Consider the following 24,435-nt stretch of genomic DNA (forward strand, 5'->3'; position numbering starts at 1 on the left):
TCAGGGGAGATTTAACACCCAAAAGAAGCTATTTCAAAGGGACCTCTGTGTCTAGTTTTTGAACTGCCTTTTCTGGAAGTGTTCACCTTCCTTTAGTAACATATTTTTTTCCCCTAGTAGTGATTTTTTAATGAAATGTTTTAGCCCCTTTAGTGAACAATGAGAATCTTTTAGAGAACGGTTTCTTTTTTTGAGACGGAGTTTTGCTCTTGTTGCCCAAGCTGGAGTGCAGTGGCACAATCTTGGCTCACCACAACCTCCACCTCCCAGGTTCAAGCGATTCTTCTGCCTCAGCCTCCTGAGTAGTTGGGATTACAGGCACCTGCCACCACGCCCAGCTAATTTTTTGTATTTTTAGTAGAAACGGAGTTTCATCATGTTAGCTAGGCTGGTCTTGAACTCCTGACCTCAGGTGGTCTACCCGCCTCGGCCTCCCAAAGTGCTGGGATTACAGGCATGAGCCACACGCCCGGCTGAGAATGGTTTCTGAAGTAGGGGTGAGTGTCTTTCTTTTTACTCTGTAGGAGCTAGAGGTATTGAAATGGAGCCATATCCCAGAGCCCACATCCCTCCGTCAACAGAGTTCCTCGTTCAGGATCCACCATTGTGTCCCTAGGTTTGGCACATTGAGACATCCTCACGTTTGGTGCCCTGTGAAGCCGGGCAGCCCTCAGAGGCAAAGGAGTCCCAAGAGGCCGTCATGCCTCAGGGCTCCCGGGAAAGAGCCGCCCACGTCCCTGGCTGGGCTTCCTTTGTGCGCCCAGCTTATTTCTCCTTCCCTCTCTGTAGAACTCAGATTGTCCCCATGGAAATGCCAGCCAGCTCCCCTTTCCCAGTGCAGGGGAGAGCACAGGGACTGGGGAGCCAGGTGGACCTGAGGTGGGCCAGTTCTGCCACTGATGGATGAGAGACTTGGGCCAGGTGCCTTACATCTGCGAGCCTCAGTTTCCTCACCTCAGAAATAGGGTGATAATGTGACAGACCCCATGGGGTTATGAGAAGGACTTGGTGCGGGAAAGCAGCAGCACGTGCCTGGCACGGGGCAGGGCCTCTCCAGATGGCAGTTCCTGTCTGCATCTTCTTTCCACCCTCCTGGTACATGGGAGGAACTCAGTTTCTCCCCACTGCACGTCACCCTGGGAGAGGTGTTTTTTGTGCCAATTGCCATTTTAAATCCAAATCAGCAGGGATCATGTTTGCTGTTGAACCATGTGGCATATTTATAGTGATTTTTTTTGTAATCATGGTTTTTCTTTCTAGAATTTCAAGTTTTTCATTTGTGCTGAGGAAGATCGTTTGTGTTTTTTAATAGGATTCCTTCTTTTCCACCTGTGCAAGTAAAGGCAAATCCCCTATTTGCATGTCACTGGATTAATTCACAGATAACACTTTCACACTTCATTCTTATTCTTCACAAGGGTTCAAGATGTTTCCCAATGCCCAGCGTCTCATGGATGACAAATATGACAAGTAATTTTACCAGAGGCAGTTTGAGGGCTCTTAGCATAGCACAAGTAAATTATGTTGGTTCAAGTCCAAGGAACTTTATTCCCTTTGTGTTTGCTTTTGTAGCCTTACCTCTTTGTGGCATGAGTTAGAGACATACATGAGCATTTTAAAGTGGAGCAGCCCTTTCTCCTGGGAAGGAGAACGGAAGAGTCCACTTAAGAAAAGGTTGTATGATTGAGTGCAAAATCAAAATCTGACAAAGCAGCAATAATTGAGGATTATAAAGCGAGGCTGCCATCAAACATAATTATGTGGCATCTTCTGGAGACATGGAAAATGGAAGAACTTTTCAGAAATGAGTGGGACTATTATGTTGAAAGACAGTATTGAGTAATAGCTTCAGGGGCCTCGTAAATAGCATCTCTTCCGCATCTTACTGGGTACTTTTGTCATCAGGAATTGTTACCCTGAATATTTTCCCCCTTATTAAGCAGTGAAATTATTTACTTTTCTCCAGTGATGGGGCAGTGCTACCAAGTTAAGTAAGCATCTGTACTCTCCTGTTTATTTGGTCAGGTTTTAAAACCATGTGTAAATGACCAGTGGTCTCTGCAGTACTATATATTTTCTTAAATTGTGGGACTGTAATTTTTACACCGCCTCCTTTTTTCTTATTCTTATTTTCAAGACAGGGTCTCACTCTGTCACCCAAGCTGGAGTGCAGTGTTGTGGTCATGGCTCACTGCAGCCTCAACCTCCAGGGCTCAAGTGATTCTTCCACCTTAGCCTCCTAAGTACCTAGGAACACAGGTGCACACCACCACTCACAACTGGCTAATTCTTTATTTTTTTTATACAGACAGGGTCTTGCTATGTTGCCCAGGCTGATCTTGAATTCCTGGGTGCAAGCGATCTTCCTGCTGTGGCCTTCCAAAGTGCTGGGATTACAGGCGTTGAGTCACTGCACTCAGCCTGCCTCTCATTTAAATGCAATAAGGGAATTAACTTCTTAAGGGAATCAAATTGTAAATATATTAAAAGTGGAGATTGCTTGGTATTTGCTCATCATGTGGTTAATCATCCCTTACTGTCTCTACCTTATAAAATTGCAAACCCTAATATTTGGCCGCCTTAAAGTGGGATGTGTCTGTGTCTTGCCTTGTGTCTCTCCACATATAATGAGTGTAGGGTCCTCTGCTGCAACAGTAGTGGTGCTTGCTCCAGCGTGTGACTCTGCGCCCTCTCTTCCCCTTACAGATTTTGGTATGACGCGAGATATCTATGAGACAGACTATTACCGGAAAGGAGGGAAAGGGCTGCTGCCCGTGCGCTGGATGTCTCCCGAGTCCCTCAAGGATGGAGTCTTCACCACTTACTCGGACGTCTGGTATGAGAGCCTTCACTGCATTGCCAGCCTGGAGCCCCAGCCTCCGCACTCCCACCAGCTCAGTCTCCAGGGCTTTATCTTTCTCTGTTCATTGTTACCCGTTTCCAGCTTGAGCTCAGTGTTGTGTGAGCCACACTTTTTCATCACTGAGGTGTTCCTATTGTCAGTGGGCTAACTAAGGGCAGAAGGGCATTTGTGGGACCAACATTCTTTCCGTCTTCAGCAGATACCGATTATGTTTCCAGGAGCTGGGATGTGCCAGAAGCCGTCACCTCTTTTTGTTTCTCCCCTGCCTGCCTTCTTTTTCTTTTCCTCTTTCTCAATAAATAGATACTGTCTGTGTGTCTGCCTCACCTAATCTAACCCTCAGATTGCAGACAGTCCTTTATGTAGACCCAAAGCTTATGAGTCCTGATTGTGTTTTCCTGCTGGTCCCATCTGCTGTCTGTCTTTCAGTGGGCATCCACCGTTGTGGACCCAGGGATGGTTATGGGAAGCAAAACGTCTCCCTTAATCGTAAACAGTGTCTTCCAGTGGAAGCCCATCGGCCAAGGGATCAGAGGCCTCTCGGTAGTATTGTTTATTGCGGTTCCTTGGCAACATTGCAGAGAGGCAGTCAGGTTCTGAAATACAACTGAGGTTATTGGCAGGCTGAGGCCCTGGCACAGGCACCTTCTAGAATGTCATCTAGTGTCTTGGCTTTCCTCTGGGGGGATCCCGTTGCTGTTGTGTTACAGAAATGGTAGTTGTTTACTCTAACAGTCTGGATGACCGCATAGAGGAACTATTTCAATAGTGACTGACATCATTTTTTTTTTTAACCTCGTAAACCTTTCACAGTTCAGGGGCCTTGGATCTTATTTTGAAGACAGGTGCAAATTGGAAATAGCATTTGAATATGACCCGGCAAAGCATGATTGCTTCTTAAGCTCAAGTATGAGATGTGTTTTGCAATCAGCTTGTCCAAGATGGTTATCTCTTTACTGTCAAATCAAAGTGCTCTGCATGGTGTTGAGAGATTGGGGTGGTGAGGAGAGGGCAAGCCTGGATATGTGCATGCATCTGTTTATTCTAGGCTTCGTGCCTCCAAGAGCTTGGAGGTCAGCTTGTAGTATAACAAAATAGAAAACTATACAGCCAGGGAGAACAGAAGCAGGATAGAACGATAAAGTGTTGTTCATATCTCTCAGGCAAATTTTACCCAAATTCTGACTAGCAGTCACTGCACAAGCAGCAACAAAGGGACATAGAGTGTGTTCATTGCCAATTTCTGTCCATTTGACTACATAACTACTATGAACCAATACGAAAAGATATGTATAAACGTGAATAGGCGTTTGGTATTCATTCCATGAAATGCTGAGGCATTGACAGTGCTTCAGGTTTTGTTTGTTTTTTAACACAGGCTTTGAGGACAGCACAGGTCAGGGAGGCCAGGGCGTTGGAGTAGGTTTCTCAGCTGTCCAGGCTCTAAACTAAAGCTGTCCCTCTCAAAAGAATGGAAATGATTTTAGGTTGTATTCAACAGCACAAAGCAATGATTCCTAAATAGTTAAAAATCTAGAAAGAAACACAAAGAATTTTATTTGACTTTGTAGAAGAGACCCCAGAATTTTAGGATTTGGGATGTATCCCTGCAGTCAGGCCCAGTCCCCAACGCACCCACAGATCTTTGACAGCTGGTGATTGAGCTTCTGCTAAGAGGTTTCCTTCCAGGGAACTCCATGTTCACTTCCTCACAAAGGCAGGCCAGCCTCATGCTTTAGACATCCTTGTTCTTAGCAGATCTCTTGTGTTCTGCTACGTCAGCCTCTGTGTGACACCCATTGGACCTTCTCTCTGTAGCACAATTGCATACCTTGCTCTGTTCTTGGTAAGATAGGTCTAGGAGTCATCGAAGGAGGTGTGTCTGTTCTAGCCAGAACACCTCCAGGTTTCCCGCTGTCTTCCAGGACTTCATTCCCAGGCCCTTGGGCACTGTGGCTGCTCTCCCCGCAGCTCCCTGTAGCACCACGTCCCTCTGAAATGACAAGGGTGCCCTCTAGGCATGGAGGAAACCAGACAAAGGACTGGGGAGCTGCACCCCACAGCCTAGAGCTGTGCCTTCTTCCCGAGCATCTGGATCACCCAACACATAATCTTTATTTTTTATTAAGAAGCTTTCCAAATAGTCACAAATAGCCAAGGTTATTTGCTTCTTTCATGGCTAATTACCATCTGTGGGGAATGTGGATTTCTCTGTAGGTTTTAATTTGCTGGTGAGTGGGCCATTGCTACCATCCCCTCCTGGTGTGGGGAAGTATAGTTACTGAATGCTGCCTCCAGCCAGCACGGGCATTGCAGGGGGACTCACAGCCTCGGGTCTGCCCCCTGGGGAAACAACGTCAAGGTTCCTAATTAGAAAGGGCTTTACACAGAGACATTTATCTAATGTTTGAAGATTAAATCTGTCCATGAAATGGAAGACTTGATTTTATATGAAGTCATGAATAGCCAACACCACATAGTAAAATACCGGCTTTGAAAAACACAGAGGTGTTGCATATTTCTCAGTGCTTCTGACTGGCTGTGTGGCCTTGGTTAAACCTCAGAGCTTCTCTGGCCTTCGGTTGCTCCATCTGTAAGGCAAGGTCTGTCTAGAGAAGTCTGCGGTACCTGAATAGATGTTTAAATGGCTCCTGTGGCAACTGGTATTGTGTAGAGATGGTTCAGTGTCCACACCTTGCAGTTGTCACATGAAGCTGTGAAGGACGACTGACTCCAGCACTCGGTGGCCCTCAGTGACAGGTGATGTTGACCTCAGACAAGAGTTGCTCAGGAGATAGGCTTTGCAGTTCAACTCCACAAGCATTTGTGGAGAGCTAGGTCTGCTACCTCCTGTATTGTTGCCTGTGTGTGATGGTAAGGCTCTTGGGGGTGTGGAAGATGCGGGGATGATTGATGATGATGATGATGATTGATGATGTGGGGATGATGATGATGACGATGATGATGATGGATGATGATGATTGATGATGATGATGATTGATGATGCGGGGATGATGACGATGACGACGATGATGATGGATGATGATGATGATGACGATGATGATGGATGATGATGATGATGATGACGACGACAACGACAACAACGTCGTCGTCATCCTGGTCCTGGAAGGGTAAAGTCTTGTGGAGAAGAGGAAGCAATTCTGACAGTTTGGGGTTGCAGAAGCCTTCACAGAAGAGATGAAGTTGTGTAGGCATCCTAAGTATGGATTGTCACAAAAAGAGCACTAGGAAGCGGGGCGGGGCGGGGCGGGGGTGGGGGGTTCCTGGCAGTGGGAATGCTGGGCAAGCATGGCAGTAGGGAGCACCTGCTGCAGGTGGGGTTGGTGAGGTTTCCTTGGGGGACTTAGGCTGCAGAGAGATCAAGACAGGCCTCAGCTGTTGTGTTAGGTATCCTGGACTAATTCTTTAAGCCCTGTTAAGGTTTCTGAACCAGAGGGTGATTAGAGCTGTGCTTGAAGAAGTTCTTGTTAGCCGGAGTATACGGCTGCATTGAGCAAGATGCTGTAACCAAAGAAGAGAGGGGTGTGGCGGGCCAGGCAAGGAGGATCCTGCACACTGAGGGAGCTCTGAGGGACGGAAGGAGGGTGCCAGACCTTGGACAGACGTGAGCCTGGGTGGACAGGTCGCAGTGGGACTCCGAGGAGGCCGAGGGCGTGGGTGACAGCAGGCGGACTGCTCGGGTGGAATGGGATCAGCTGCAGGGAAGCTGCGGGAAGAACAGGGCACAAATCAGAGCTCAGTGTGAGACGCAGTGAATTTGTGGGTAGCCCAGTAACCAAGAACTTGGAATGGAGCAGTTGGGCCGGGAGGGCCAGGGTGGGGGCCGTGCCGTGAGAACTGGCTGCCTGCAAGCCACTGACACAGCCAGGAAAGGCACGTGGGGCAAGAGGAGAAGTGGGTCTGGGAGGGAGCCACATCCTCGGGCCGTTTCCCAGACCAGCCTGTAGTCAGCAAAAGCAGAGAGCTAGTCATTTCTTCTTTTTTCTTTTATTTTTAATTTTTTGTTGTTGGAGAGCTGGTCATCTCTTGTACCAAGCTGCATTTCAGATGTGTGGGTCCTACTGCCACTGGCATCTGAGGCGTGCTGCCCGTATGGCTGGGCTGGTTGTGGAAGGCAGAGCTTCCCGCACAAAGCTGCTGGAGAGCCCCTTCTCCCCTGGGCCCAGGCCTCTCTCAGCTGCGCTCTTGGACTCTGGGTCTCTTGTACAACATGAAGACGACAGCATTTCTTGGTCACTTGTAATTAAAAAGGACCTTGGGTTGGTCTGTCCTCTGATTGCTAAGACTCTATTTCTTTCTAACACCTACTTTTAGTATCAATTTGTACAAAAATCTTTGATTCACTGAAAGTAGCTGAAGCAGCGAATAAAACGTTCTCATACAGTCAGGGGCGCTGTGGGCTTGGGCACAAGGTCAAGGTCCCAAGAGCTCTTGGTTGGAAATCTCCTGCCCCAGGTTTTTCCAGGAGGCTTGACCAGCACCTGCAGCCCAGGACAGGTCCAGCTAGAATCCCTGCTCCCCACCCTGCTCCCGCCCCTACTTGCTGATGAGTAGCCTACTTTACTCCACCAAATCGAACCACGTGGAAAGGCAGACAGGCCAGGGAGAATTTGTGAATTACGGAGATTTGCCCTGGGAGGGCACATTTGTTGTGCAGATTCCAGCATTGTCTTTTTTAATGTTCTGTCTGAAAGTCGTGTGTGTGCTCTGTGTTTTGGTTCCAGTGGTTGGATCTTCTAAACTGGCAAAGCTGCACGCATGGCACAATTGCTCACTGCAAAGTTATTCCTCAGCCAACTTGTCTGTTTAAGGATTCTTTGTCCATGATACCCCCTCCCAGCCAGTGCAGCCCACCCTGGTCCCCCACCTGTGACACAGAGGCCCTGCAGGCCAGCAGCTCCCCAGCTCTGTTGTGGGTGGCGGGGGGAGCAGCAGGAGTTCTCTTCTCCCTTGGCCTGACTGGACCTCAAGATCCCTATAGATCTTTTAAACATTCCAGGACCCAGGCCCTCACCCCAGACCAATCAAATCAGAGTTTCTGTTGGGTGCCCAGGCGTCTGTTTAAAAACCTCCCCAGGAGATTCTCCTGTGCGGCCAGCAGTGAGAACCACTTGGGTAGAGGTTTCCAAAATTGTCTGATTGTAAAAATCACCTGAGGAGCTTGGTAAAGCTTCACTGTCCCAGGCCTCATTTGAGGCTACTAAGTCAGTGTCCAGGCTGGGGCTTGGACAAGAATGTCATTCTTTTTGGGTTAAAGCCAGGTTAGGTGATACCGCCTTGCCAGGTAAATGGCCGGGACTAGGTAGATGCTGAACCCAGTATGCTCTGTGTTCAAAGCACAGATCAGGGGCTTCCTGACCGTGCAAGGGATGCCGGAAGCGCCCTCACCATCACCTTCCTTAGCTCCACCACTGGGGCTGAATTTAGTCTACGGGGACCATTAGCAGCAACAGAGGGAGGATGATGTCCCACACCTAGCCCAGGGCCTGGCTCGCTGTCTGACGAGCACTGCCACCATAGTAAGGACAGTTGATCTGCTCGGGATGTAAGAAGTGCTGGAAAGGAGGGGGCAGCATTGTTCAGTCCATCCCTTTCCAAGTTCCTCACAGTTTTTTTCTCCCTGTAGGTCCTTCGGGGTCGTCCTCTGGGAGATTGCCACACTGGCCGAGCAGCCCTACCAGGGCTTGTCCAACGAGCAAGTCCTTCGCTTCGTCATGGAGGGCGGCCTTCTGGACAAGCCAGACAACTGTCCTGACATGCTGTATGTACTTCCTGGGCCCTCCGTGCTCTTCTGATTTCTCTTCTCAAATACCTGTTTTCTTGGGTCACAGGAGATGAGGAGATTAAAGCCATTCTCTCTGGTCCTGTGCCTCCCTTGCCAGGCGCAGCTGAGAAGAGGTTTGTCCTCGTGGAAGGAGCTGAGTGTGGTTGGTCGACCTGTGCCTTTCCGTGAGCACCTTAATTCTACCCCATGTTCCTTAATGCTTTCATTCTGATGTGCAGTTCGCACTGTAGTTGCTTAGGCCAAATGTCTCTGTGAGATGTTTGGCCAGAGTAATCCATCCTTACTCATCCTCTCCATGTGAGGTTTTTGTTTCTTTTTAAAGAAAGCAACAACACAACACTTACTACTCTGAAGTCAAATTCAGGAGCCCCCCGCCCCACCTGTGGCAGGCCTGAGGGAGCCCCCGCAGTGAGTGTGCCCAGAGCTGCGTGGCCAGAACTCCAGCATGCACCACGTAGGGTCAGCTTGGTGTCTTCTGAACCCTGCCCCACATGTCTTCTCTGTTAAGTGTTTACAAAAGTCATAAACCATCTAAGTAACGCTCTCCGGAGCTTCATCCACTGACCAGTGTGGACCTGGAGCGTGTGTGAGCTGACATCCCTGCAGACAGAAGGACGCCAGTGCTGGTGAATTTGTCTTCTCACTGCACTTTTTTTTTTTTGAGATGGAGTCTCACTCTGTCGTCCAGGCTGGAGTGCACTGGCGTGATCTTGGCTCACTGCAACCTCTGCCTCCCGGGTTCAAGCAATTCTCCTGCCTCAACCTCCCAGATAGCTAGGATTACAGGCACCCACCACCACTCCCAGCTAATTTTTAGTAGAGATGGGGTTTCACCATATTGGCCAGTCTGGTCTCGAACTCCTGACCTCAGATGATGTGCCCGTCTCAGCCTCCCAAAGTGCTGGGATTACAGGCATGAGCCATCACACCTGGCAACCCCACTTATTTTGAAAAAACACTTTGCAGCTTTTAGTCCTAAGTTTTGTCAGATGACGAGAGAGTTTGTGATGCCTCACAGTGTTTGTGAGGCCTCACTGCTCAGCGCTCCCTGGAGAAGCCCCCCTTTTGGTGGAGGACTTGCTCTGCGTCCATGGACGGTGCTGTTTTGTGGCTCAGTGGAGGTCAGAGCTGCTGGAGCAGGGAGGCCTCGTTGTCTTTCCTGGAACGAGTTTGAGGAGGGGGTGAAGGTGTTCTGGTTCAGTCATCAGGTGCACAACAGGTACAGGTTGGGAGCAATGGCCTTGCTTTTGACATGCACTTTAAGGCAGGCTTCAGAGATTGATCTGGATCTCCATAGCTGATCATGAAGGTAGACTCCCACTAGTATCTCAAGACCAATTCAGGAGATTTCCAGAAATGCTTTTCAGGACAGGTTTGGCTTCACTTTGGAAAGGATCCTGAGGAATTGCTGGACTGTTACGTCTGCATGAAAGCACCCAGCTCCTATCTCTCACCCATCCACCCACCTGGAGCCAGCACAGACTCAGGCTGGGCCCACAGTGGCGGGATAATAGATAGATATGAACCAGATGTGTGTCAGGTGGACAGGAGGGAATGAGGGCTCCAGCAGCCACAAAAGTTTTGCTCATTTGGTCTCGTACAGTGTCTGTGGGCCAGGAATCCAGATGCAGGTGTTCTTGCTCTCAGCTCAGAGTTGCAGGAGGCAGAAATCAAGATGTCAGTGGAGCTGCGGTCTCACCTGAGGCTCAGGGACATCTTCAGGCTCCTTCAGGGTTCTGCAGTTGCAGGACTGAGGTCTCCATATTCTTGGCACCTGTCAGCTGGGGACTGCTTTCAACTCCTGGAGGCCAAGGCCACTCACAGTCCTTGCCATATACACCCTCCATAGGCCCTCACATAACAGCAGCCTATTTCTTCAAGACCGATAAGAGGACAGCTCTCTACTGCTTCTACTGGTTTTTTACCCGATAAAGTCAGATCTACCCAGGATAATCTCTCTCTTTTAAGTGATTCACAGTCAACTGATGAGAAGCCTAATTAGAGGAGTAAAGTATCCTCTCATGTTCATAAGTCCCACCCGTACTCAAGGGATTATATGGGATATTTACACCAGGGGCAACGATCTTGGGGGGCATCTTAGAATTCCATAGTCTCAGAAATCATTGTCCTTAAACAATCAAGGTGCTATTTTTGTTTCAAAGCACTTTGACTGTTGCTACAAATACTGAATCCCTAAGCTCCTTGTAAAATGGCTGGCCAATGGAGGGCATGGGGTGGGGAAGACTGGATACACACCCCTGTGCTTTGGGAGTACGTTGGCTGGACGTCATGCCCATTAGCTGCTGCTTCCGAACATAGGTTCCGCTGAAGTGTATCCCAGGCAATGGACACTTTGTGTAGAATTCAGAAAGGTGGCTGCAGGAAGGATGCTGGGGAAAGCCAGAGTGAAGGCATGACCCTCGCACAGCTAGCACATGTGGGGTTCCCACTGTCCCATCAAAGCAGGGCCAGAACCAGAAAGTTGGCTGGTGCCCTGGGCCCGGGCCAGTGATGGAAGGCTCCTCTTCTCCAAGGGTGGCACCTACAGATGCAGCGGCACTGGGTTTCCTGCAGCCCTCATCAAGGAAAACTTCCCAGCATGGCCTCTTCAGAACTCCACAATCCAAACTTGGAAGAGACTCGAAAGACCACTTAGTACCTTTTCTTGCCCAGTATAGAAATTCTTCTTCTCCCCTTCTGTGTGTTAGTTTTTTATCGCAGCATAACAAACTACCCAAAACCTACTAGTTAAGAGCAACAGTAAACATGTATTATCTCTCAGAGGTTTCTGAAGGTGAGGAACGCAGGAGCGGCATAGCTGGCTGGCTCTGCCTTGGAGCCCTTCTCGCGGTTGCAGCCCAGCTGTCTGCCGGGGCTGCAGTCATCTGAAGGCTTGCCTGGGGCAGGCAGACCCACTTCCAAGGTGTTGCTGCATAGGTAGTATGCCCTGCATGAATCGCCCTCTTCTACGTGGGCCTCTCTGTAGCACTGCCCGAGTGTCTCGGGATGTGTAGCTGGCTTCTCTTAGAGCAGAGTTCAGCACACTCTTTCTCTAAAAGGCCGGCTAAAAAATATTTTTGGCTCTGTGGGCCCATACGACCTTGACTCTGACTACTTGACTCTGCCATTGTGGAGCAAACACAGCTGTAGGCGTCACATAAGCTAGCGTGGCTGTGTTCCAATACAACTTTATTTTTGCATACTGAAATTTGAATTCCACATCATCTCTGTGTTGTCACAAAATATTCTTATTTTGAATTTATTTTAGCCGTTTACATGAAAACCATTCTTAGCTCATAGACCTTGGAAAACTAGGCAGCAGGCCAGATTTTACCCACAGGTACATAGTTTGCCTGCTGTGCCCTAGAGTAAAAGATGCAGGACCTGAGCAGAAGGCACGACGTCCTTTCTGACCAAACCTTAGAAGTCACACTCTGAGGCTCCCACCTTCTCCTTCAGGTTACACCATGTGGGAGTCAATCACGTGGGGATGTGAGCTCTAGGACACAGGGGAGAGGACCACTGGGGATCCGGGAGCCTGGCTACCCCCCAGTCCCCCACCAACACACACACACACACACACCCAGTGCCCCTCACAGGTGACCATCTGCTCCACACTTTGAGCAGCGCAGCCACTGATGACCACTGAATTTGCATAAAGGTACAGTGCCAGAATCTAGGCTAATACTAGAACTGGTGATATTTTAGCAAGCTTAGAAACAGCCCATGAAAGCAGGTGTGAGTTTTGCTCCTGTGGTTTAGGGTGGGTGAGGGAGAGCAGTATTGTTTTGTGCTTTCTCTTTGCCTCGGGTAAACGTTTATCTACAAGAGACTTGTGGGATTGTTACTTGGTCCACCTCCAGGTGACCTGGGGTTTTACTGTTGACGTCAACTGCCTGGGACGCAGCCCCTGCCATGGGGAACGCAGGGCACTTCCTGTTCCCAGCATAGAGTGACAAGGAAATTTACTCGGAGCGGTTTCTCTGATACTAAATGCTTAGTTCAGGAGGCATTTCTGCTTTGCCATCAAGAATTTTTCTCCCTTCTAAGAAAATTTTTCTCCCTTCCAAGAAAAGAGTAGAATGAAAGGAGGCAACTTGGTTTCATGGGGAGTATCATGTTGTCCTTCTGAGTTTCCTGATGAGCTTACCTGAGAAAGGAGGGTTCTAGCATGGGAGTTCTGTTGTTACAAGACATGAAAGAATGGCCTCTTTTTATCCCGGAGAGGAGAGTCCCTGAGCTCTTGGGAGTTGCCCTGAAACCTCTGCCGGGTCCCAGGTGAGAAAGTGTGTGAGTTGTGTGGTTCTGAGATCTGAATAGGCACTATCTGGTGACACTGGGGGCTGAAGGAGCTCAGTGGCTGCAGGTGGACTGGAGCTCACCATCAGGAAGTAGCCAGATTCTCACCCTCAGTGTCACCGAGTGTTCCGGCTTTAGAGGAAGGACTCCGTGGTCCCCAAGCCACAAGGTGTTGAGGTCTGAGTCTCAGCGCCATGACTCAATGTGAATTAACTTAGCAAGTACCACAACATCAGATTTGGGTTGTGGTCCCCTGCTGGGTCTGTACTTTAGATTGATGACAAAGCCCGTCCTCAGCCTTATTTCAGCCCAGATCTCGGTATTTATGCCACAGATACCGTTGAGCCCCTCTGGGTGCGTGCTGACCCTGAGGTCACACAGATGAGCCAGGAGTGGCCCTGGCTTTCAGGAAACGTAGTGATGTAAAAGGTCCCGGCTCTAATGCTGCAGGATAAGGGCCAGGGCAGAGGTGTGAACACAGCCATGGAAAACTTGGGCTAGGAAGCCATTTGTTCTGCTGGTAACACTTCCATAGCTCCACGTGTCCAGACTGTTGCCAGAGAAGTCTTTGGTCTGCAGGATTCAGGAGGGAATCTGAACTTTTAGCCTGGAGCATTATCAACTCATAGATGAGTCTGAAACGAACTTAGTGAAATCTGATGTTTTTTGTAGTTTTCCAGTACAGTTTTTCCCATCACTGGAATCCTGGTTTGGTTCTGCGGGAATCGAGTGCTTGAGAGGGATCCAAACAGGCAGGAAGGGCGCTCCTGCTCAGTTAGCCCCAGTAAGCTCACTGAGGCACACAGGCACCCATGTCCACAGCCGCTCCTGGCTGAGGCGTGGTTCCTAAGACGACCCTCACTGTTGAGGGCTGCCAGGAAAGAGACACATTCAGCCCCGCAGGTCCTCTGGGAATCCGGTGAGTGTCGGCACCGGGCTGGGGCCGTGCTGATTCCCGGCAGCATGTGGGAATGTGCGGGTGCCTCGTGGCCTGCTGACATCCCACACAGGTCACAGCCTGTCCAGTTCAGGACATCAGGGCCAAGAGTGAAGTGAGAATACGGAGGCACCTCCGTGTGCTCACCCTGCTGACCGTCACCCAGCCTCCGGGGGGCACAGCTGGCCCCCAGGAAGCTGCTTCCCAGCAGGGCAGGAATTCCATTTGAGTCTTGTCCCTGTTCCAGGAGAAGGGCTGGGTATGTGTCCCCCAAAGGGGAGAACATTTGAGAAGGATGGCTCCAGACTCCCCAGAGCTGACCCGTGGTAAAAAAAAAAAAAAAAAAAAAAAAAGTGCTTTTTAAAAGATGAGTTTTATCAGCTCACATATCCTTCTAGAGACTAATGGAGATGTTTTTTGTGTGTGGAAATAGTAAACAAGGTCTTGAATCCCACAGAGCAAAAAAGACTTCCTTTTATGGGCAGCACTGGAAGGGTTGTTACTCTGGAATGGTTTAAAAGAGGCATCCCATGGCTTGTTTGTGCTGATGTCACTGCCTCGCTGCTCCTCCAGTGGCACCTCTTCGGTCCCTGGCCGCAGGGCAAGAGCCAAGCACATCTCATGCTCTTGGCCTGGTTACGCTTCTGCCCAGGGGTAAGTCAGCTGGAGAGGAATTCACAGCCCAGGCACAGAGATGCATTTCATGTCGTTATGGCCTATTTTAATTTTTTTAACCCCAATCGTTTTTCTTAGGAAGTGATGGGGAGTATGGAAAGGTAGGCTTATTTGTCATCAAGCTGCCAGTTTTTATCAATGCAAACCACATCCTTGGGACATCTGTGACTGTCCCTTGGACAGTTAGGTGAGGGAGGGTCTCCTGGTGGGCCCAGGGCTACTCTTATTTAGGTTGAGAAAACCTCCTTTTTCCGGGATTGTTGATGATCAAAGTGTAGTCATTCTGTTGCGCAGAGAACTCCATCCCAGCTCCACCCTCATGAATTCTGTAATCTTGGACAAATTATTTAATATCTTAGTGCTTCTGTTCCCTCATCTGTAACATGGGGGTATATTACAGTCAGTAGCACCTGCTTCACAAACTCGTGAGGACTTCAGCAGTTCACACACACAACTGCCTCACTGCCTGGCACCTAGTGTGCACTTGGCATTCTACCGTGGGGTAGACTTTTAAAATTCTAGCTACAGAGATACTTTTCCATAAAAGTGGCCACATGGAACCCTCCGTATCTAAGAAGCATACTGTGGGGGCCTTCATATTTTGTCTAATTCCTTTCTCTCCAGAGCCTTCCTTCTGTAAAGGGCCACATGGTAAATAAACATTTTTAGACTTGCAGGCCACAGTCTCTGTCCTAATGTCCTCAGCTGGTAGTTGTAGCTGGAAAGCAGCTGCAGCCCACATGGAAATGAGGGAGCGTGGCCCCATGCCAGTGCAGCTGATGTAGAGGCAGGCAGCCCCGGGTTAGGCCCTGTGGAGACGCAGGCCCCCGGGCTCTAGAACGCTGAATTCTAGTGAATTCTGGATGGCTCTCCCTCACACCCAGGCCCACCCTCCCTCAAGGTTGCACCATCTCCGCCTGTAGGAAGCTGCCGGGTGGCCATAGGAGCCCTTGTCTTGGCAGGCCAGCTTCCAGGCCCAGTGGCTTGTCTTACATCAGGAGCCTCCCCTTGGAATTTTCCCTGAAGGCCAGACATGGGCAGGTAGTCTGTGGTCAAGCAGCCACAGGTGCTTTGAGTTTCCTAGATGTGGAGAGTTCTGTGTGGCCACTTTTATGGAAAAGTATCTCTAGCCAGAATTTTAAAACAAAGGGAGAGCTTTCTGGTGAGAACAGAGGTGGAAAGGCAGGCACTTTGGTTTCACGCTCATGTGAGAGAGGGCTGTTGGCGGTCACTCTTCAGAACTATGGCCAGCCCTGGATGGTAGCCAGCTGCTTTTTGCCCCAAAAGTCTGTGTAGCTGGGTCTCTCTGCATTCTGGAAGCTCGTCAAAGCCCGGGCCTTTCCGGGCCGGGAGCCCCGGCCACAGCCGGCAAGACTCCCTTTGCTCCATGCGATTCTGAGGGTCTCACAGATATTTGCAGCCCAGGTGCTGTCGGATCCCAGCCGATGCGACCGAGACACAGCACAAGCGTCATCCTGTTCTGCCTGTCCCTTGTGTGTGGAGTGGACTCGTGTCCAGGGCTCTCCTTGCTGGCTTGTTGGAATCTGGCTTCAGGTCTACGCTGGGCATCTTGTTTGGTCCAGAATAGCCTGGTTCATCGGCTGGGGCTTGCTTGTGCAGGGCTGGAGCAAGCACGTGCTAGATGGAGACAGCAGACTCGGAGCGTGCATTTCTTCGTGTTGCAAGCCTGGCCTCATGGTGCCTTCTTCCTTTGGTCGTCTGCCAGGGGTAGCCCTGCACCAGGAGGAAGCTTAGAAATAGCACAGGTGGGAACCAGAGAGAGAGCACTGTTGGGGAAGCTGCAGTCACTCATCAGCCTTCTTAGTGAGAAACCGGGGGTTTCCTGCTAATTCTGGAAAGGATGTTTCAGCAGTGCCTGCATGAGATGCCTCAGATAGAAAACTGGTTATTTTTATTTCTTAGCACTGACACCATAGATAACACCTGACATGATGGACAGTGTGGAGCTGGATTAGTCCTTCTTGGGAAAGGAGAGTTTGGGTTCTGTACCGTGGTGGTTCTGGGGGAAGAGAATGGAGCCGTACGAGGTAGAACGGGAGACTGAAGGCCACTTGGGCCGTCCAGGCAGAAAGCCGGGGACGAAGAGGGGCAGTAGGGCTGGTCTTAGTGCTCCCACCGTGCGCTTGTGTGCGGGAAACCACTGCAGGCGGCCCATGAAGCCTCTTGGCCACGTGCGCCCTCCCAGTGTGGACCCCCCCCCCCCCGCCCCGTGTGTCTTGGCTACAGGTTTGAACTGATGCGCATGTGCTGGCAGTATAACCCCAAGATGAGGCCTGCCTTCCTGGAGATCATCAGCAGCATCAAAGACGAGATGGAGCCTGGCTTCCGGGAGGTCTCCTTCTACTACAGCGAGGAGAACAAGCTGCCCGAGCCGGAGGAACTGGACCTCGAGCCAGAGAACATGGAGAGCGTCCCCCTGGACCCCTCGGCCTCCTCGTCCTCCCTGCCACTGCCCGACAGACACTCAGGACACAAGGCCGAGAACGGCCCCGGCCCTGGAGTGCTGGTCCTCCGCGCCAGCTTCGACGAGAGACAGCCTTACGCACACATGAACGGGGGCCGCAAGAACGAGCGGGCCTTGCCACTGCCCCAGTCTTCGACCTGCTGATCCTTGGATCCTGAATCTGTGCAAACAGTAACGTGTGCGCACGCGCAGCGGGGTGGGGGGAGAGAGAGTTTTAACAATCTATTCACAAGCCTCCTGTACCTCAGTGGATCTTCAGAACTGCCATTGCTGCCCGCGGGAGACAGCTTCTCTGCAGTAAACACATTTGGGATGTTCCTTTTTTCAATATGCAAGCAGCTTTTTATTCCCTACCCAAACCCTTAACTGACATGGGCCTTTAAGAACCTTAATGACAACACTTAATAGCAACAGAGCACTTGAGAACCAGTCTCCTCACTCTGTCCCTGTCCTTCCCTGTTCTCTCTCCCTTTCTCTCTTCTCTCTGCTTCATAATGGAAAAATAATTGCCACAAGTCCAGCTGGGAAGCCCTTTTTATCAGTTTGAGGAAGCGGCTGTCCCTGTGGCCCCATCCAACCACTGTACACACCCACCCGGCACCGTAGGTCATTACAAACAAACACGTGGAGATGGAAATTTTTACCTTTATCTTTCACCTTTCTAGGGACATGAAATTTACAAAGGGCCATCGTTCATCCAAGGCTGTTACCATTTTAACGCTGCCTAATTTTGCCAAAATCCTGAACTTTCTCCCTCATCGTCCCTGCGCTGATTCCTTGTGTCCGGAGGCTTGGGTGAGCGTGGCATCTGGTTGCTCCATTTGAGAGACACGCTGGCAACAGGCTCCGTCCGTCCGACTGCCCCTGCTGTGCTTCTCAAGGCCACGGGCACACAGGTCTCATTGCTTCTGACTAGGTTATTATTTGGGGGAACTGGACACAATAGGACTTTCTCTCAGTGAAGGTGGGGAGAAGCTGAACCGGCTTCCCTGCCCTGCCTCCCCACCCCACCCCCTGCCCAACCCCCAAGAATCTGGTGGTCATGGGCCCCGAAGCAGCCTGGCGGACAGGCTTGGAGTCAAGGGGCCCCATGCCTGCTTCTCTCCCAGCCCCAGCTCCCCCGCCCGCCCCCGAGGACACAGATGGGAAGGGGTTTCCAGGGACTCAGCCCAACCGTTGATGCAGGTTTGCAAGGAAAGAAATTCAAACACCACAACAGCAGTGAGAAGAAAAGCAGTCAATGGATTCAAGCATTCTAAGCTTTGTTGACATTTTCTCTGTTCCTAGGACTTCTTCATGGGTCTTACAGTTCTATGTTAGACCATGAAACATTTGCATACACATCGTCTTTAATGTCACTTTTATAACTTTTTTACGGTTCAGATATTCATCTATACGTCTGTACAGAAAAAAAAAAAAGCTGCTATTTTTTTTGTTCTTGATCTTTGTGGATTTAATCTATGAAAACCTTCAGGTCCACCCTCTCCCCTTTCTGCTCACTCCAAGAAACTTCTTACGCTTTGTACTAGAGTGCGTGACTTTCTTCCTCTTTTCCCGGTAATTGATACTTCTATCACATAATTTGCCATGAACTGTTGGATGCCTTTTTATAAATCCATCCCCCATCCCTGCTGCCACCTGCCCCTTTAGTTGTTTTCTAACCCGTAGGCTCTGTGGGCACGAGGCTGGTGAGGGCACCCGTCCTGAGAGGGCCACGCTCCTCTCCCCAGCCTGCCCTCACAGCATTGGAGTCTGTTACAGTGCAAGACATGATACAAACTCAGGTCAGAAAAACAAAGGTTAAATATTTCACACGTCTTTGTTCAGTGTTTCCACTCACCGTGGTTGAGAAGCCTCACCCTCTCTTTCCCTTGCCTTTGTTTAGGTTGTGACACACATATATATATTTTTTTAATTCTTGGGTACAACAGCAGTGTTAACTGCAGACGCTAGGCATTTGGATTACTATTTTTTTTAATGGCTATTTAATCCTTCCATCCCACGAAAAACAGCTGCTGAGTCCAAGGGAGCAGCAGAGTGTGGTCCAGCAGGGCCTGCTGTGGCCCTCGCCACCACCCTTACCGGACCGACCGACCTGTCTTTGGAACCAGAACATCCCAAGGGACCCCGGGATCCAGGCTGGCCCAGGGCGGCACCCTCAGGGCTGTGCCGGCTGGAGTGCTAGGTCGAGGCAGCGCAGACGCCACGGTGGCCCAAGAGCCCCTTTGCTTCCTGCCGGGGGACCAGGGCTGTGGTGCTGGCCCACTTTCCCTCGGCCAGGAATCCAGGTCCTCGGGGCCCAGGGGTCTTGTTTTGTTTCGTTTTTAGCACTTCTCACCAGAGAGATGACAGCACAAGAGTTGCTTCTGGGATGGAAATGTTTAGGAGTAAGAACAAAGCTGGGATGCTGGGATACGGTGATTGCTAGTTGTGACTGAAGATTAAACACAAAAAAGAAAGTTTATACTGCTTTTTTGCTGGTCGGCAGTTTGTCCCACTGCTTTCTCTAGTCTCTACCCCATAGCATGTTCCCTTTAAAAAAAAAAAAAAAAGGTATATGTAGGAGTTTTAATTTATTTTGTGATACCAGTTTCAATCACTGTAGAGAAGCCCCATTATGAATTTAAATTTCAAGGAAAGGGTGTGTGCGTGTGTATGTGTGGGGTGTGTGTGTGAGAGAGTGATGGAACAGTTCTTGATTTTTTGGGTTTTTTTCCCCCAAACATTTATCTACCTCACTCTTATTTTTTATATGTGTATATAGACAAAAGAATACATCTCACATTTCTCAGCACCTGACAATAGGCCGTTGATACTGGTAACCTCATCCACGCCACAGGCTCCACACCCAGGTGACGCAGGGAGAAGCCAGGCTGTATTCCGGGGTCAAAGCAACACTAACTCACCTCTCTGCTCATTTCAGACAGCTTGCCTTTTTCTGAGAATGTCCCGTTTTGTGTTGCTTTTTTTGTTGTTTTGTTTTCTATCTTGGTTTCCACCAAGGTATTAGATTTCTTCTCCTTCTAGCCAGGTGGCCGTGTGAGGCCAACGAGGGCACCAGAGCACACCTGGGGGAGCCACCAGGCTGTCCCTGGCTGGTTGTCTTTGGAACAAACTGCTTCCATGCAGATGGAATGACCGACACATTTCGTCCTTAAGAGAGCAGTTGTTCCTCAGGTTCTGAGGACAGGAAGGTGTCCAGGCAGCACAATCCCTGTGCGAATCACCCGGGTAAAGGCGCAGGGCATTGGGTTTGCTCCCCTTGCTGCTGCTCCATCCCTGCAGGAGGCTTGCGCTGAGGCAGGGCCGTGCGGCCATGGCTGCTGCATTCATTGAGCACAAAGGTGCAGCTGCAGCAGCAGCTGGAGAGCAAGATCCACCCAGCCTGTGCTCCAGAATGCAGAGGTTCCTGACCTCACAGCCAGTCCCTGATAGAACACACGCAGGAGCAGAGTCCCCTCCCCTTCCACGCTGCCCTCTCAACTTCTCCCTCACCTCCTCCTCCCCTAGGGGTAGACAGAGATGTACGAAACCTTCAGGCTGGAAAGCCCAGTGGTCGGCGCCGAGCCTCCGTGGCGTCGCACCCCCCGCCAGGGCTGTACATCCGTCTGTCCCTGGTCCTGCTGCTCACAGGACAGATGGCTCGCTCCCCTCTTCCAGCAGCTGCTCTTACAGTCACTGATGATTTCGCTGGGAAATGTGGCGGGCAGCTTTCCCCAAGTGTGGATGGCTCCTTTGCAATTCCAGCACTAAGTGAACGTGCTCAGGAGCCTCCTGCCGGAATGCGACCCATCTCTCCCAAGACCCCGGGGATCTTAAGGTCATTGAGAAATACTGTTTGATCAGGGTTTTCTTCTTCCACACTGTAGGTGACCCCTTGGAATAATGGCCTCTCCTCTCTTGTGCACATACCTACCGGTTTCCACAACTGGATTTCTACAGATCATTCAGCTGGTTATAAGGGTTTTGTTTAAGCTGTCTGAGTTACTGATGTCATTTTGTTTTTGTTTTATGTAGGTAGCTTTTAAGTAGAAAACACTAACAGTGTAGTGCCCATCATAGCAAATGCTTCAGAAACACTTCAATAAAAGAGAAAACTTGGCTTGTGTGATGGTGCAGTCATTTTACTGGACCAACCCACCCACCCTGACTATACCAAGGCATCATCTATCCACAGTTCTAGCCTAACTTCATGCTGATTTCCCCGCCTCTTGATTTTTCTCTTCTGTGTGTTCCAAATAATCTTAAGCTGAGTTGTGGCATTTTCCATGCAACCTCCTTCTGCCAGCAGCTCACACTGCTTGAAGTCACATGAACCACTGAGGCACATCATGGAACTGATGTGAGCATTAAGACATTCTCCCACACAGCCCTTCCCTGAGGCAGCAGGAGCTGGTGTGTACTGGAGACACTGTTGAACTTGAGTGAGACCAAGACCACCCCGGGTCTCCTTCATGGGATGTCATGACGTTTGACATACCGTTGGAACAAGCCCCCTCCTTGGAAGATGGAAGACCGTGTTCGTGGCCGACCTGGCCTCTCCTCCTGGCCTGTTTCTTAAGATGTGGAGTCACATTTCAATGGGGGGGAAACGTGGCTTCATAAAATAGAAGAGCGGCCACTGTGGAACTACCAAATGGCAAGATGCTCGGTGCAAACTGGGGTGCTTTGGGATAAAAGATTTATGAGCCAACTATTCTCTGGCACCAGATGCTAGGCCGGTTTGTTCCACCGAAGCCTTTCCTGCAGCAGAGTCCACCTTTGCAGGCTGGTGGCCGAATGGCCTGCAAGCGGCTCTGTGGCAAGATCACACAGATCAGATGGGTAAGAAGGCTAGGATGCTTGTCCAGTGTCCTCAGCTGTCACGCTGGGTCCTTCCAGGGTGGCCAGACGGTATTGGTGGCCACTCCCTTCTAAAACATAGGCGCCCTCCTGGTGACAGTGACCCGCCATGGTATGCCTTGGCCCATTCCAGCAGTCCCAGTTATGCATTTAAAGTTTGGGGTTTGTTCTTTTCGTTAATGTTACTGTGTGTTGTCAGCGGTCTTCATTTCCTGGGCTAAGCAGCATTGGGAGATGTGGACCAGAGATCCACTCCTTAAGAACCAGTGATGAAAGACACTTTCTTACTTCACTCGGAAGTAGTTGGTGGTACAAATGAGAACTTCAAGAGAGGATGTTATTTAGACTGAACCTCTGTTGCCAGAGATGCTGAAGATACAGACCTTGGACAGGTCAGAGGGTTTCATTTTTGGCCTTCATCTTAGATGACTGGTTGCGTCGTTTGGAGAAGTGAGCGCTCCTTGATGGTGGAATGACCAGGTGGCAGGTACTGAACCGTTGTCACAGGGATCCTGGCACAGAGAAGAGTTACGAGCAGCAGGGTGCAGGGCTTGGAAGAAATGTGGGCAGTGTTTTGAACTTGATGGTTTTTGAAGCTATCAGACCACATCAAGGCTCAGCAGTCATCCATGGGCATTTGGTTTCAACAAAGAAACCTAACATCCTACTCTGGAAACTGATCTCGGAGTTAAGGCGAATTGTTCAAGAACACAAACTACATCGCACTCGTCAGTTGTCAGTTCTGGGGCATGACTTTAGGGTTTTGTTTGTTTCTGCAAGAACATAATGATCACTCATTTTTATGTCCCACGTGTGTGTGTCCGCATCTTTCTGGTCAACATTGTTTTAACTAGTCACTCATTAGCGTTTTCAATAGGGCTCTTAAGTCCAGTAGATTACGGGTAGTCAGTTGACGAAGATCTGGTTTACAAGAACTAATTAAATGTTTCATTGCATTTTTGTAAGAACATAGAATAATTTTATAAAATGTTTGTAGTTTATAATTGCCGAAAATAATTTAAAGACACTTTTTTCCCTCTGTGTGTGCAAATGTGTGTTTGTGATCCATTTTTTTTTTAGGACACCTGTTTACTAGCTAGCTTTACAATATGCCAAAAAAGGATTTTTCCCTGACCCCAGCCGTGGTTCACCCTCTTTTCCCCCTATGCTTTCTGCCCTAGTTTATAACAGAGGAATGATGATTTAAAAAGTAGTTCTGTATCTTCAGTATCTTGGTCTTCCAGAACCCTCTGGTTGGGAAGGGGATCATTTTTTACTGGTCATTTCCCTTTGGAGTGTAGCTACTTTAACAGATGGAAGGAACCTCATTGGCCATGGAAACGGCAGAGGTGTTGGAGCCCAGCAGTGCATGGCGCCGTTCAGCATCTGGTTTGATTGGTCTGGCTGCCGTCATCATCAACGCAGTGCCATGGACATGGGAAGACTTGACTGCACAGCCAGTGGTTTTCATGATGATTACAGCATACCCAGTGATCACATAAAAGATGACAGCTCTGAGGCACACAGGCCATTTGCTTACATGCCTCGTATCATGATTAATGCTTTGTTAGAACACAGACCCTATTTAAGGCAGAACCCCGAAGATAAATATTTCTAATACAGAATTTTTAATAGAAACTACAACATACACAAAAATTTGTTTTAAAGTTGACTCCACTTCCTCTAACGCCAGTGGATTGTTGGCCGTGTCTCCCCAACTCCACAATATCTCTATCGTGGGAAACACCTGGGGTTTTTGCGCTACATAGGAGAAAGATCTGGAAACTATTTGGGTTTTGTTTTCAACTTTTCATTTGGATGTTTGGCGTTGCACACACACATCCACAGGTGGAAGAGACGCCCGGTGAAAACACCTGTCTGCTTTCTAAGCCAGTGAGGTTGAGGTGAGAGGTTTGCCAGAGTTTGTCTACCTCTGGGTATCCCTTTGTCTGGGATAAAAAAATCAAACCAGAAGGTGGGATGGAACGGATGCACCGCAAATAATGCATTTTCTGAGTTTTCTTGTTAAAAAAAATTTTTTTAAAGTAAAGTAAAAAAAAAAAAAGGTAATAACATGGCCAATTTGTTACATAAAATGACTTTGTGTATAAATTATTCCTAAAAAAATCCTGTTTATATAAAAAATCAGTAGATGAAAAAAATTTCAAAATGTTTTTGTATATTCTGTTGTAAGAATTTATTCCTGTTATTGCGATATACTCTGGATTCTTTACATTATGGAAAAAAGAAACTTTGTCTATTTTGAATGGCTGAAGCTAAGGCAACGTTAGTTTCTCTTACTCTGCTTTTTTCTAGTAAAGTACTACATGGTTTAAGTTAAATAAAATAATTCTGTATGCATTTCTGTCTCTGGTTTGGTTTTGTCCCTCCTGGAAGCATCACTACACTTTGGTGGCAGGGAAGCTGAGCTGTGTGGGGCATGTGTGTTCAGGCATGTTGCCTGGGAGCGTTCTCCACAAAAGCACTGCCTCTTCTCTGACAGCTGAGCTTTCTCAGCATGCAAATTG

General features: G+C 49.2%; 1 protein-coding gene across 4 annotated transcripts in view; it reads left to right on the forward strand.

The window, feature by feature from the left end:
* IGF1R (insulin like growth factor 1 receptor) overlaps window positions 1-24,268 on the forward strand; it is a 314,484-nt gene extending 290,216 nt beyond the window's left edge. For all 4 annotated transcript variants that reach the window (XM_054450719.2, XM_054450720.2, XM_054450727.1 and 1 more), the window contains 3 exons: window positions 2,707-2,836; window positions 8,511-8,645; window positions 16,828-24,268. In XM_054450719.2, coding sequence (XP_054306694.1) covers window positions 2,707-2,836; window positions 8,511-8,645; window positions 16,828-17,209 — 647 coding nt within the window. In that variant the 3' untranslated portion in view covers window positions 17,210-24,268. The remainder of the gene's footprint in view (window positions 1-2,706; window positions 2,837-8,510; window positions 8,646-16,827) is intronic.
* Window positions 24,269-24,435: the final 167 nt, after the last annotated feature.

Source organism: Pongo pygmaeus, chromosome 16 (assembly GCF_028885625.2).
Source record: "Pongo pygmaeus isolate AG05252 chromosome 16, NHGRI_mPonPyg2-v2.0_pri, whole genome shotgun sequence".
NCBI lineage: Eukaryota > Metazoa > Chordata > Mammalia > Primates > Hominidae > Pongo > Pongo pygmaeus.